Source organism: Strongylocentrotus purpuratus, unplaced genomic scaffold (genome assembly GCF_000002235.5).
Source record: "Strongylocentrotus purpuratus isolate Spur 01 unplaced genomic scaffold, Spur_5.0 spur5_contig_810, whole genome shotgun sequence".
Classification (NCBI taxonomy): domain Eukaryota; kingdom Metazoa; phylum Echinodermata; class Echinoidea; order Camarodonta; family Strongylocentrotidae; genus Strongylocentrotus; species Strongylocentrotus purpuratus.
The window spans coordinates 858,544-871,654 of NW_022145514.1; the positions used below are offsets into that span (position 1 = coordinate 858,544).

A 13,111-nucleotide genomic window follows, 5' to 3' on the forward strand; every position below is an offset into this window, starting at 1 on the left:
GGGGGTACAGCCCCCCATCCCCCCCCCCCCCGGGATTTACGCCCCTGGTTGAAGGACTCAGAAATATATATAACGAAGGAGAAAAAGGATAGATCGAAGAAAAATGAAAGAAATACATGACAAAGGAGAAGAGGATAGATTGAAGGAGAACACGTACATAATGAAGGAGAAGAGAGAATATATTTAACCCGAAACAAATAACGAGTGTGTACACATTGTGCTTTAGTGTGTTTAATAAGGTCACTTTTAAAAGATTAATATCTATTTTTTAATCGAGAAGAAGTTTTTGCGAATATCGAACAAGCACGAGCCGAACCCAGGGTTTGGAAAATGCATATTCATAAGAAGAATGGTAGTGGTTCTTACGCAGGCGTTCATTCGTCTGTTGCCCTAATTTGCATAATTGATATGCTTCGTACGGCCAATTAGAGAAGTCGATAGTGGAACTCTGGATGAATCCATGACAACCTAAACAGCTTACGAGAAAAATGGCGACAAATATGTTGTTTTGACGAGAAGAATTGCTTCAAACTGTATAATATGGATAGAAATTGAAGTTATAATTTGTAGAATTTGATACTGTTGCATCCAATTTCTTGCATGGTATGTATGACGAAGAATTGTTTATGTGAATGATGGTTTGCCGAGGCATTGATGTCGACTGTTTTTTTCGGGTCAGAGCAAAATCTGGAATTGGTCCCACTCGTTCTATTTGGTGTACTGCTTTTGCGTCTGAAATCACGATGTCGATGATTGATTGCCATTCGTTATGATTTCACTATTCCGCGTGTGGGGTGACCAAAGTTCGCGGAGATTTAAAAAAATGTAAGAAATGTGATATTCGATCTATGATTTCTCATATTTACACAAATCTAGACTCTATTTAATTTAGCTAGAGGATCTAAATAAGACTTAACTCCGGGAAGCTCCGACGCCGATGGCGATGCCGAAGGCGTCGGACTCGGAGCTTCTTCGGGTGTAGACCGAAAGCTTCAGTCTCTATAATCGTCGGTTGTTCCACTGAGACTACGTCTGGCTCCACTAGACCTCCGGTTATAGAGACTGAAGTCTGAACGACTGCCTATGCCAGCCTGTGTTGAACTTATTCCGCTAGATTTTAGCCGCTAGGCCCCTCCCACAAACTTGCCACGGCCGTATTGTTATGCCCCCAAAATCCCCCAAAATGTCATTTGACCTCGTTCATTTCCAATTTTAAATTAGGCCTAGGCTATAATACATCGGTTCCACTTACTAACTTGATTGATATAATCCGTTTAATGGTCCCTTTTAAGGAAATTATCGGTCAAAATCGACATCCATGTTGAAAATCTTGCAAGCCGTGTTAAACTCTCGCTGCCGTCAATCTCATCCCTTCTAGTCTACGCCGAAGGCAAAATGATTATGAAGGAAAAACTGTGCGCCATCTACACGTTCGTAATGGCGTTATCACAGTTTTTCCTTCATAATCATTTTGCCTTCGGCGTAGACTAGAAGGGATGAGATTGACGGCAGCGAGAGTTTAACACGGCTTGCAAGATTTTCAACATGGATGTCGATTTTGACCGATAATTTCCTTAAAAGGGACCATTAAACGGATTATATCAATCAAGTTAGTAAGTGGAACCGATGTATTATAGCCTAGGCCTAATTTAAAATTGGAAATGGACGAGGTAAAATGACATTTTGGGGGATTTTGGGGGCATAACAATACGGCCGTGGCAAGTTTGTGGGAGGGGCCTAGCGGCTAAAATCTAGCGGAATAAGTTCAACACAGGCTGGCATAGGCGATCGTTCTGTCTCTATAACCGGAGGTCTAGTGGAGCCAGACGTAGTCTCAGTGGAACAACCGACGATTATAGAGACTGAAGCTTTCGGTCTACTTCGGGTGATGCATCGAAAAACATTCTAACAGCGGGTTGGGAACCATTATCTCAAAACATGCAAAGGGGGTAATTACAATTTTTGACTTACTAGGTTGCTAAAAGCTAGATCTAACAGTTAGTTAACTTAGATCTCATGATAGGTGTCTGATCGCGCACCCGATGTTGTGTGCTAAAATTCTTCCCATAGAGATTACACGCATCCCTATGCAGTGTACATGCATTGCGCGACCATGCAAAAAAAGTCAATTTTTTTTTTCAATTCGAGATTCAAACCTTTATCTGTTGTGATCCTGAAGGTGATACTCAATAAATGAGGTGTCATATGAAAGAGCAGGTGAATTCCAATATTTCCAAAGGGGCGTAGCCCCGAAATTCTAAAAATATCTTGGTCAAAACAGCAATTTAAACATTGTGTCCTGGCTAACTCTGAGGTCTGTCACTTTTGAGATATGACGCCCCGATCGATAAGTAGTCCCAGTCCTAAGGAACAATTCTATGTGCTTATATTTTCGCTAGCCCCCAGGGATCACAACTGATAACAGTTTAAAAATACCCTTCTCGCTATTTGGTGGATCAGCTAATTAGGAGGCGTGCGCTCCGCTCAGTCCAAACCATGGTTACATCGCGTAACATTTCCGCGTACGAACGAAACCCAAATTCAATTACACATTATAGTGAATGAAAGTATGGGTGGCCGTTCGCGCAATAAACCCGGAAGTGAATACACGTTATAGTCGATGGCAATATCGCGGAGACAACATGCACGTTGTCTCCGCGATATTGCCATTGACGATAACGTGTATTCACTTGCGGGTTTTATGGTGCGAACGGCTAGCCATACTAGTCAATGGCACATATTGTGGAGACAGCATGGCTCAAGCTGCAAGTTGCGCATGACATGCGTACGCTATGCATACGATTGCATATCGCGCGATACAGCTGTTTGGCTAAATTTAGCAAAACAACATAACTCTGCGTGTACGTCTTTTTCGTCGATTCTGAGCAAAATCCTATGAATATTGCAGCGTTTCGGAGGGGCTGTATCTTTTGATCGTTCGTTCGTGTCTCCTTAGATCAAGATTACTGTAATCTTGATCTTCGGAGTAGTTGCTACAACCGGCCGTGTCAGACACGTTGCCCCGGGGTGCGAGATAGGACTCTTGTAGCGTGCCCCCATTTAAAACAATTATACAGTTACAGTTAACAATACATTTAATTAATAGTATGAAACTATTAAAATTACTCTCATGTTACGGGAAAAAATATTGCATATACATGTATTATGAATCAATTGATTTGGTCGATCTTTTGATAGAAACATCGGTGAGACTTGAAATTTGAAATGTATTATTCTGATTACATTTTTAATTCAAATATCAAAGAAAAATGGTGAAAAACAATCCCAAATTGAAAATCGTTCAGACACCCTACAAAAAAAATCCTAGGAAATTTAGGAGACTAGATCATAGATGATTGATCTAGTTCTAGTGCCAGTAGTGGGGTATTGCAAGAAAGTTGAGTTGCAATCGATTGCAAATAACATTATCAGTTGCAAATTTTGCAACTTGCAATAATAATTATTTTTGCTTATACTACACTATAGTGCCTATCACTTACTTTAACACAAGTAAAGGAGGCAGTTTTCGGCCACTAAACAGCAAAATCCTATTTTTTACTCTTTACTTCCTACTTATTATCATTATTTGTTAAAATCATGAAGCCAATACTATTATTATTTAAACGTGAGAAGAATCCCCGAGAAAAAAATCATGATTGCCATGGCAATATTTTACCTCCGAAACAGTGAACATGAAAATGAATATTGCCATGGCAATTCATTTCCTTGTTCACTTTTTCGGAAGCAGTTTTCGGACGATAGTAGGGAGCGCGCCGTGTTTTCGCCTGCTGATCTATAGCATGTGCGGCCAGAGCACGTAACAGACCTGCCAACCAGTACGATTTAGTCGTATTTAGTACGATTTTTAGAAGCAAATACGACAGTACGATTTTCTTTAATAAAATACGATTTTCAAAAAAAAAAAAAAAAAAAAAAAAGCGATTTTTTTTTTTTTTTTTTGTTTTTGTTGTTTTTTTGTTGTTGTAAATTGATATTTTGTGGGTGCGTCCGCCATTTTCAATGGCAAAATGTCCATTCTGTCCTGTAAAGTATCTTACAAGCATCTCACATCGGCAATTTGGGGATGTTCATTGGTTTATCGAACACACCAGTCATGACGAAATCATGCATATTCAACCAATGATCAATAAAAAAAATTCTTCCTGTAGGTAGAAACTGTAAGAGGCATTGATCCGCGTAAAAATCCGTGTTTATTTTCAAGAATACAACTTTTGTCAGTAAAATACAACTTTTGGGACTAAAGAATACAGTTTTTGAACTCCAGAGGTTGGCAGGTCTGACGTAATCCCCCGCACAGCCAAAAACTACACCTGCGAGTGCGGTGATCAGAAATAGGAATCTAAACTCAACAGAGATATGGCGCTATAGTATCGGACTGCAGTGATAGGATACGTGCGGTGAGATACTTTTGAGTTTGCGGTACTAAAAAAATCTGGCTTTAAATCTGAAAAATACTTGAAATACAGCTCATTTTATGGTACCCATATTCCTTACAGATACGCGTAAGATATTCAATTTTTCAGATTCGGGTAGCGGGGTAACCGATTACATCGCTAAAATGTGATACAATGTATTTAAGGATACATTTTCCTTTGCAAATGTGGTTCGGCGAACGGTTTTCAAAATTTGTAATTCCAATCATTAATATCTTGATAATCAGACAGGCGATCGGCTTGTAAAAGTCATGGAGTTCCTGACTGACCTAAAATTTTATATTTATCATTACAGCCTAAGCTAAATCAAGGATTATTTCTAAAGGATCTAAGACAAAGTTACCAGATCCCTTTAAAGGGAGTGTAGCTTGGCAAATACTGGTTAGCGCCATCTACATCTTCTTTTGGACAACTGCACGTAAATGAATGGACTTGATTAACGGTAGTCAGTGACTTAATCTCTACATGGTCAGCGCGTGCTAGCGTTCACGAAACAGACCGAAGTTCTCGATCCTCACGCTTCGGTTTCTGCGTATGTTGCACGCACGTGATTGCTGCGGTCGCGTCGTCTGTAGTCATATTATACCTGATTGGCCCCGAGTCAGGTAAAGGTTTTGTTATTGAATTAAAAAGTCTTTCCAATTAAAGCTTGGTGCATGATACATGTACAACTCTGCCTAGTATGTCACATTTTCAAGAAAATGTTTGCTCCCATGTCATGCTAAAAGGCATTACATCATATGCCAAGAAATCTTCATTTACCGGTATATATCTCTTGTACACGTTTGTAAGATCTATTGCACACTTATTCTTAGGGGTTAGTATTCTCCTTAAACAAAAAATATGAGATTTTGATACCGGAGTGATAACAAATTGCTTACCTGACGTGTTCCTGATGATAATGAGTTACCTTGCGATTTACATTACAAAAACACTGACCTCTTAAGAGAGTTGATGCTGCATGGACCCGCCTGAAATGCAGATACATGCTGTGTACATGAACAAAAACCCTGTTTTCTCGTTGCCAATTTGATACTCTATGATAATGGCGCTGGGGTAAATTCACCGAACTCTGTGTGTGCACCTAAGAATACTTAAAGGAGCTACACAAAGAAAATTCACTAACAACTGATAATTAGAACAAATTACAAATGGATGGAAAGATTTTCTCTTGAAAAACATGAATAATTTGCTGAGAAATCATATAGATATCGTGGAAAGGCGTAAAATGCAATTTTTCAAGACCCTTCTTAGACCCCCCAAGCGCCCCCGAACGTAAGCCAAACACACGAGCGTAGCGAGCTCTGAATAGTGACGTCACACACTGGACAAACGGCTCAGTGCCGTGTAGCAGTCTGCAGCTAGCCAGCCGTGTTCCGTATGTGACGTCACAAATATTGATGCTCTATAAAGGACCGCTGATTAAGGCTGAAAATCTGGATCTCAAAACTAACATTTTTGAGAGTTGATTACTGCGGGCCCCAAACATATTTTGAAGAAAAGAGTTGTTGTATTTGATCAGCAAGGCTTCCCCTTCGCAATGATATGAGTTTTGCATCAATGTAAAACACTTTTGATTCTTTGTGTGGCTATACTGTAACTAATCAGTAAAGTGCCCTTGATTTTACCCTTTATGAAAATTATATGCCACCTTGCGTATGAATTTTGTGCTGATGATTCTACAAACAATTGGTTTGATCAAACTATCTGTGGTTGTTTCAGAAAGTGCATACCGGTATTGTTTTTTGTTTTTTACATTTCTTTTTTACTGAGGTTGGTTAAGTTTATATTACAGCAGTATAAATTTGATTTGGATGATAATTGAAAACAAAAGAAAAATATATCAAATTGCCTCAATTCAACTGCATTGGTTCATGATACAGCAGACAATGTCAGCGTTAACATGCCTGCAAATTAAGAGGCCCCATGTTATGATCTTTTACTTTCTGAAATGCATTTGATGGAACATTAAATCATCTCATTTATAAAAGGAATAAATAAAATTCTAATAGTTCATAAACACACTTCATCTCATATTAGTTTCCCGAATTTCAACTCTTACCTTGAATGACCATGAGAAAGATATTCTGAAATTCCATAGTAATCCAAGCTCAATGAAATTATGTAAAATATTAAATTTTATATGCAGACATGTCATTTAGCCACCTGAATTACCGGTACTATAAATTTTATTCTATTCTTCAAATCCCAAAGCTCCCCTAATATTTTTAAAAATTTGCATACAACCTTATCTCCTGTGCAGAATTCTTGAATGTGCTTAGACACATACCGGTACCATGCCTACTGGATTGGAGAAGCAGACCGCCCAGCGGGCAACAGACTGCGGGGAAACACCTGCCTATGACAGCAAAGTCACAGCTCCCAGGAATCCAAAACTTATACGAGGGCCTAAAGAAGAAATAAAGGTATGTTAATAATGTCATTCATGACTTTGAGGAAAATCGTAACATAAACAAGAACTTTTTTTTACCATGAAATATTATATATAACACCTACATGTATGGACCTTATCAAATTATACAAATGTTTTATGAGGGGTTTACTCTTCATGCACTAATTTTCATATTTTTAATATTTGGAAAATATTTTGATGATCATTCTTTGAATTCAATTAGGACTGTTCATTTGTTTTAAATCTTTTAAATTGGTTGCAGCCTGTACATTGATGAAATGTGGATTTATCAGTAATTGGATATTGTTCTATTTTCATTCTTGTCCAATGCTGAAGTGTCATTTTTTTTTTTTTACAAGTTAACTACTTTGAAAATCTTTCTCAATATGATGTTCTTGTCTTGTTACAGATGACCCCTTCTTCATTTATGAAAGAAATATCACAAACAACAGAGGAAAAGCTGGCAAACACACACTTGATGCACATACCCAAAATCATTGAGCTTATGGATATGGGTGATAATACTCACCAAAAGGTAAGCATAAGATAATTTTCACAAATGTACCGCCCCTCTTGCATACAAAAGTTGTTGTTAACGTAACTCCAGTCCCAAATACGCATACCTGATTGGTTGATAATCAAGTTGTGTTTGATTGTTTATTTGCATTTAAATGCAACTTTTTATGCAAAAGGGCTCTGCTAATAAATGTAACTGAAAAATCAATGATATAGCAAACAGAATTAAGTAACAAAAATGACCTCAGAGAGAAAAAAAATATTGTTGCATAAATACAGTATTTACAAAAATATTAAAAAAAAAACATTATTGCGTCAGTATGTCAGTATTGTGTCAATACAGTACAAACCAGAAAGAATGCTGCGTTCCAGTAAAAAAAAAAATATCATGTTATGTTCCAAGAACTATGACAAAATATTACTGGGAAGTGTCATTTTCATATGCAGCCACTATTTTATAGAATAAATTTCCAGAAAACCCTCGAAATAATAGACACAAACTAAAAGTTCAGAAGTAGTTTGAAAACATACTTATTTGGCGTTTTGTAAGAATCTCACAATTATGAACTCTGTTCTGTAACGCGCATAGGGACATGCAATTATGCCTATGTGTTATGCGCTATACAAAAAAGTTTTATTATTATTATTATTATTATTATCATTAATATGATTCATGTATTTTTACCTACTTGTGTACATACAGTTCTCCAATGTTGATATAGATGAGCCTCTGTTCCAGCCATTCCCATCAGAGGTCACATTCCAGCAGTTTGAGCCTCACATCATCTATGAAGTCCCTCTTCTACTCAGAAATAATGACAAGGTATTCAAAAAAAAAATATATGTATATACATTCTTTAATGTGAGAGTCAACTAAAGAGACCCCAAAAGAGAGAAAAAGTGATCTATGGTGTAGTGTTTGGATGCAGTGATATTTCATGACTGCCAAAAATTCCAAAATGTCACTACATATTGGTTTTTCTTGTTAGGTACATTTACATTTGAAATGATAAGGACTTGAAAAGGGATATGTTTGAAACATAATCTGTTAAATTTGAATCTACAGAGTTGAAGACAAACTGGTAACATTATAATTTGTCTGTATAATTTTATTCCTGTATGTGATTGTAAATTGCAACTCACAATTATAAACCTTCATGTTTTTGTTCCTGTATTTATTTTCAAGTTTAACTCACTACTAGACTGTAACATTAAAAACAAAAAAAAATATCAAAGAGTTGCTACAAAATCTTATGTCTCTCCCTCATATTTCCCTCCTTGAAATAGAGTAACACAAAAATCATTAATCTCATCTTGAAATATTTGCAGGTTTCCAGACTGGTCAAGGTATACCAAGCAGACTCACCGTACTTCAAGATCATCAGTCCTCCAGATGTGACTACCAAGGTTGCTCCTGGTATGGCTACCATCTTCAGGATACAGTTCACACCATCAGAGAAAAGGGTAGGCAAATGAACATGATTTTAACCCATTCTGTGTTATGGGCAGCAGATCCAGCACTACAAAAATGTACAATGCACTGTATGTTGGTCTAAGAATAGATTGTCATGGTCTTTTATTCCTGGACCAGAAATAGATAATTTATCATTCATATTTACAGAAAGTTTCATGTGATCATTTTAAAAGTGACCTCCTCCCCCCAAAAAAAATAAATGAATGAAATGCAAGTATTTTAATAATTGCTTCCAAATTAAGTATAGGATGGTTAAAAATGTCAAAATGATGAAGTTAATTATGTTGTATTTCAAAGACTTGTTGATTGTAGGTAAGTGTCTGTCTATAATACAAAAATGACAAAGATAGACATTAACAAGGAAAAGAGAGGGAAAATTCAATTTCTCTGACAGTTTGGATATCATTCTCTTTTTAAAGCTAAATAAAAATAATATATTCTGCTCATACACACATGTTCCTTACTGCCTTTGTTCTTCTTGGAGAAAAAAAAAATCAAGCACTTATGCAATTCTGCATTGTTCTGTGACTTATCAATAGGACTACATCCACGAGCTAATCTGCATGACGGAGAGGGAGAAGTTTGTAGTCCCAGTGAAGGCCATCGGAGCCAGGGCCATGCTGGACTTCCCAGATGAGGTCAACTTCTCCATGTGCCCGGTCAAGTACCCTAGCACCAAGACCTTACTGGTCAGGAACATTGGCAACAAGGAAGCTCACTTTGCTCTCTATACTTCAGGGTGAGTGATCTAGAGCTAGAAAGCACGGAACACCAAATTTATACCACTATGAACATGACGGACAAAGAAAGAGGACAAAATATACAATTCCTCAGGTAGACAAAGGATATCCCTTCCCTGCTATCATGTAAAAATGTGTAGAACAGATGTCACATGCATATTCACCTGTTCTACATATTTTTACATGATAATAGCAGTGAAGGGATGTTCTTTTGTCTACCACAGCAATTGTTGAGGGTAGAATGAAGAACTGTATATTTTGTCCTCTTTCTTTGTCCGTCATGTTCATAGTGACAGATGCAGGATATGTGCCATTTTCCTTTTGTTTATTCATTTGTTTGTTTTTGGAATGAATGATAACATGTCTGGAAATAGCTGGTATGAATGACTGAAGAGATTGAGAATCGAATATACCATGATTTTTATTGTTTACCATTATTTCTATTATTTTCAAGGAAAATTTTTACTCTCAAAATGGCGAATGTCTAGGACAATAGAAGCTCTGGATTACACATATTATGAAAAAATTATTTATTCAATTTATTAAAAAAAATATGGATTTGACAGTGCATTATATATTCTCTTATAAGTTATGTAAAAAGTCTGCAACAAATTTGTTAAAAGCTATACTCATTGCAGATGTATTTGTTCAATACAGATGTAAAAATTGTCCATTAAAAGTAGTAATAAAATGGTCATTACTTGATTATAGCTGTCAGAGATCTTACTACTTTTTAAATTTTGTAAAATGAATGCAGGAAGAGTACTTTGTCAATGTTGATACATTATTTCTCTTACACATTTCTCGCTGTAGACCATTCTCAGTCTCCCCAGAAAATGGGTCCCTGGCAGTTAACGACAGCCTCCAAGTGGAACTGACCTTTCAACCTATGACCGTCGGAGATCACAACGATAACCTGGTTATCAACTTCGACTCAGGTATTCTAACGTAATGTCATTCCTCATTGAATTTACCAAAGGGTATCTTGTAAATAGCAAACTATTGATTTGATTTTATACTCATTCTTTCATAATGAACAGGTCTTTATTTTATTTTTTTAATAATTTGTTATTAATTTATATTTTGTGAACAGAATTTAACAAAAATGTAAAGAATTTTTATACATTAACCATGACAATGAAATTCTCAGTAGTTCAGCATTTACAGTGGGATAGTTTCAAAATTAGTTGTACTAAAAATCAGATGTAGTTTTTTTGAATGTCAACAAATAACTGATCAGTCCTCTCATTGATTAAGTCATTCATATATGAACTAATACCTGTCAAAAGCACTTAGAATGGTAAACTGATTAAATACAAATGTTTCAATTTGCACTGCTTGTCCAGACTTCTTAAGCTTAAGTTTAAAGAATGTCAGTTTGTCTTTCTGTAAAATTGGAGCATTTGAAACATCCCAGACTCAATCAATTTCTTTTCCATCTATCCTACCAGGTGAAGATGTCGGTGTGAATCTCTACGGAGGTGCTTACGACGCCAACGTGCGACTTGACAAGAATTCTCTGCGCATCGAGAACACCTACATCTCCATGGCCAATCAGAGGACAGTGATTGTCGCCAATCGCAGTGATGTCATCGTACACTACAAGTGGAAACAGTGTGCTACGGCAGAGGAGGAGGAGCAACAAAAACAAGGGTGAGGAATCTCAATTAGTTCCCTAGGCCCTGTCTTACAAAGAGTTGCGATCGATCCAAATCAATCGCAAGTTTGCAGTCTATTATCTCTTATTTACATAGTTGTGATTGATATCAATCCCAAATAAGCTGCGATTAACATCAGCGCTAAGATGGGCCCTGATGTATTTATTGTCCTAATTTACAGTAATTTTCTGATAAATCATTAAGTGTCACCACTAAAGCATCGCCCTGCTGTTCAGAATGGACAGACATTCAACAGGAATAAGTTTGGTATCTTACTAATGTATTGAGATGGTTGGCATCCCATTGAAAATTGCGTTTGAAGGTCTGCAATCTTTCTAATTGCTTGCCTTGATTACTAATGTATGCAAGGTGGAACACATCTTAGACACCTTTACTACAGAAGTGCTATCACACATAACAGCTGAAGCAAATAGTTTTGTCACTAAATGGGAAGAAAAGTTCAAAACTGTAGTGTAACAGGTTCTGTGTTATATTTGCCAAATTTGTGTGTAACATTTGCTCTGACATCATCTTAATATATATTCTTCTTGACATTTTTTTCTTGTGCAGATTTTTTGGTCACATAGAGTCCGAGGAGTCAACAGAGCATGATGCCTTCCTTCAAGAATGCATCATGGACCCTACCCTGAGGGATCGTATGGCTATCCTCACACGCACGTTCCAGAACAGACGCACGGTGAGTACATAGAGAGGATATATTCCCTTACTACACAGTGCAAGCTATAAACTGCAACCAGTCTTTGTAAAGAGTTTTTAGTCCCTTCTTTGCATTTTCAATTTCCGTTCAATATTTTACTGTTATACTTTTCAATTTGGCCGAATTTATCTTGGGGCTGAATGAATGAATGATGCATGTACTTTAATACACATCTGCTTTATACAAAGAAGAAAAAAGAAAGAAAAACAAGCGTACGTAGCCAGAACATGATGTATAATATCCAAATTTGTGGAGAGAATTTTCTACCAGACAGTACATAAAGGATCAAGAAAACATTATAGAATAGTTGAAGAGGTATATTTCTTTTTTATGTCCTCTAAAGAATTATTTGCGTTAGAGATAAAGGTTCCTTTGGTAAATATGAGGTGATGGAAACCAGGGTTCTAAACAACTTAAAGAGTAGAGTTCTAGAAATAATTTGTCTTTGTCCTTGCATTTTTGTTCTGCTTCAGCTTGTTCGAGGTGACGAATTGTTATTCACGGACGATGCCTTCAACATCATGCCCCAAGAGGGAGACATTTGGCCCAATTCAACCTGCGAGATCAACGTAGTCTTCAAACCTACCGTGGCCAAGGCCTATAACCAGATTGCCTACTGTGACATCGTCGGTCGTGAGACCAGGCTCCCGCTCAGACTGAAGGGAGACGGGATCGGACCGCAGGTCTTCTTCTCCTACGACACCATGAACATGGGACACATCTTTATCAACTCCAAGCATTCATACGAGGTGAGTGATGGGGTCTTACCGTGAATATTTCTAGCAGTTGATTGACGGTTCTAATCAAGTGTTAAGTAGGAATTCTTTTTAAAATCCTACTCTGAAGCAACATGAAATAAATAGCAGGATGGTAAATGATAAAATATGAGTTGGATAGCGTTGAAATTTACTTCGCATATTCTGTGCAGGATGGACCCATTCCCTTCTTTTACGTGGCTATTTTCACGAGGAAGAACTCTCGATCAGCATAATTCTGAAAAAAAGAATTGTTTGATGGGCATAGACATTCATGTTATGACATATCTGCACTTCCAATTTTGTTTAGTTGTAGTATGTAACCTGTTTATGGCTATGGCAGTATTTAATCTCGGTCATATTCATTTTTCCTTTCAAGTCAT

At 37.0% G+C, this 13,111-nt stretch overlaps 1 protein-coding gene across 2 annotated transcripts in view; it reads left to right on the forward strand.

Moving 5' to 3' along the window:
• Window positions 1–442: 442 nt before the first annotated feature.
• LOC580280 (hydrocephalus-inducing protein homolog) overlaps window positions 443–13,111 on the forward strand; it is a 95,359-nt gene continuing 82,690 nt past the window's right edge. For both annotated transcript variants that reach the window (XM_030977907.1, XM_030977911.1), the window contains exons 1-10: window positions 443–603; window positions 6,718–6,880; window positions 7,277–7,402; window positions 8,087–8,206; window positions 8,713–8,847; window positions 9,397–9,596; window positions 10,411–10,535; window positions 11,049–11,250; window positions 11,826–11,952; window positions 12,447–12,722. In XM_030977907.1, coding sequence (XP_030833767.1) covers window positions 6,752–6,880; window positions 7,277–7,402; window positions 8,087–8,206; window positions 8,713–8,847; window positions 9,397–9,596; window positions 10,411–10,535; window positions 11,049–11,250; window positions 11,826–11,952; window positions 12,447–12,722 — 1,440 coding nt within the window. In that variant the 5' untranslated portion in view covers window positions 443–603; window positions 6,718–6,751. The remainder of the gene's footprint in view (window positions 604–6,717; window positions 6,881–7,276; window positions 7,403–8,086; window positions 8,207–8,712; window positions 8,848–9,396; window positions 9,597–10,410; window positions 10,536–11,048; window positions 11,251–11,825; window positions 11,953–12,446; window positions 12,723–13,111) is intronic.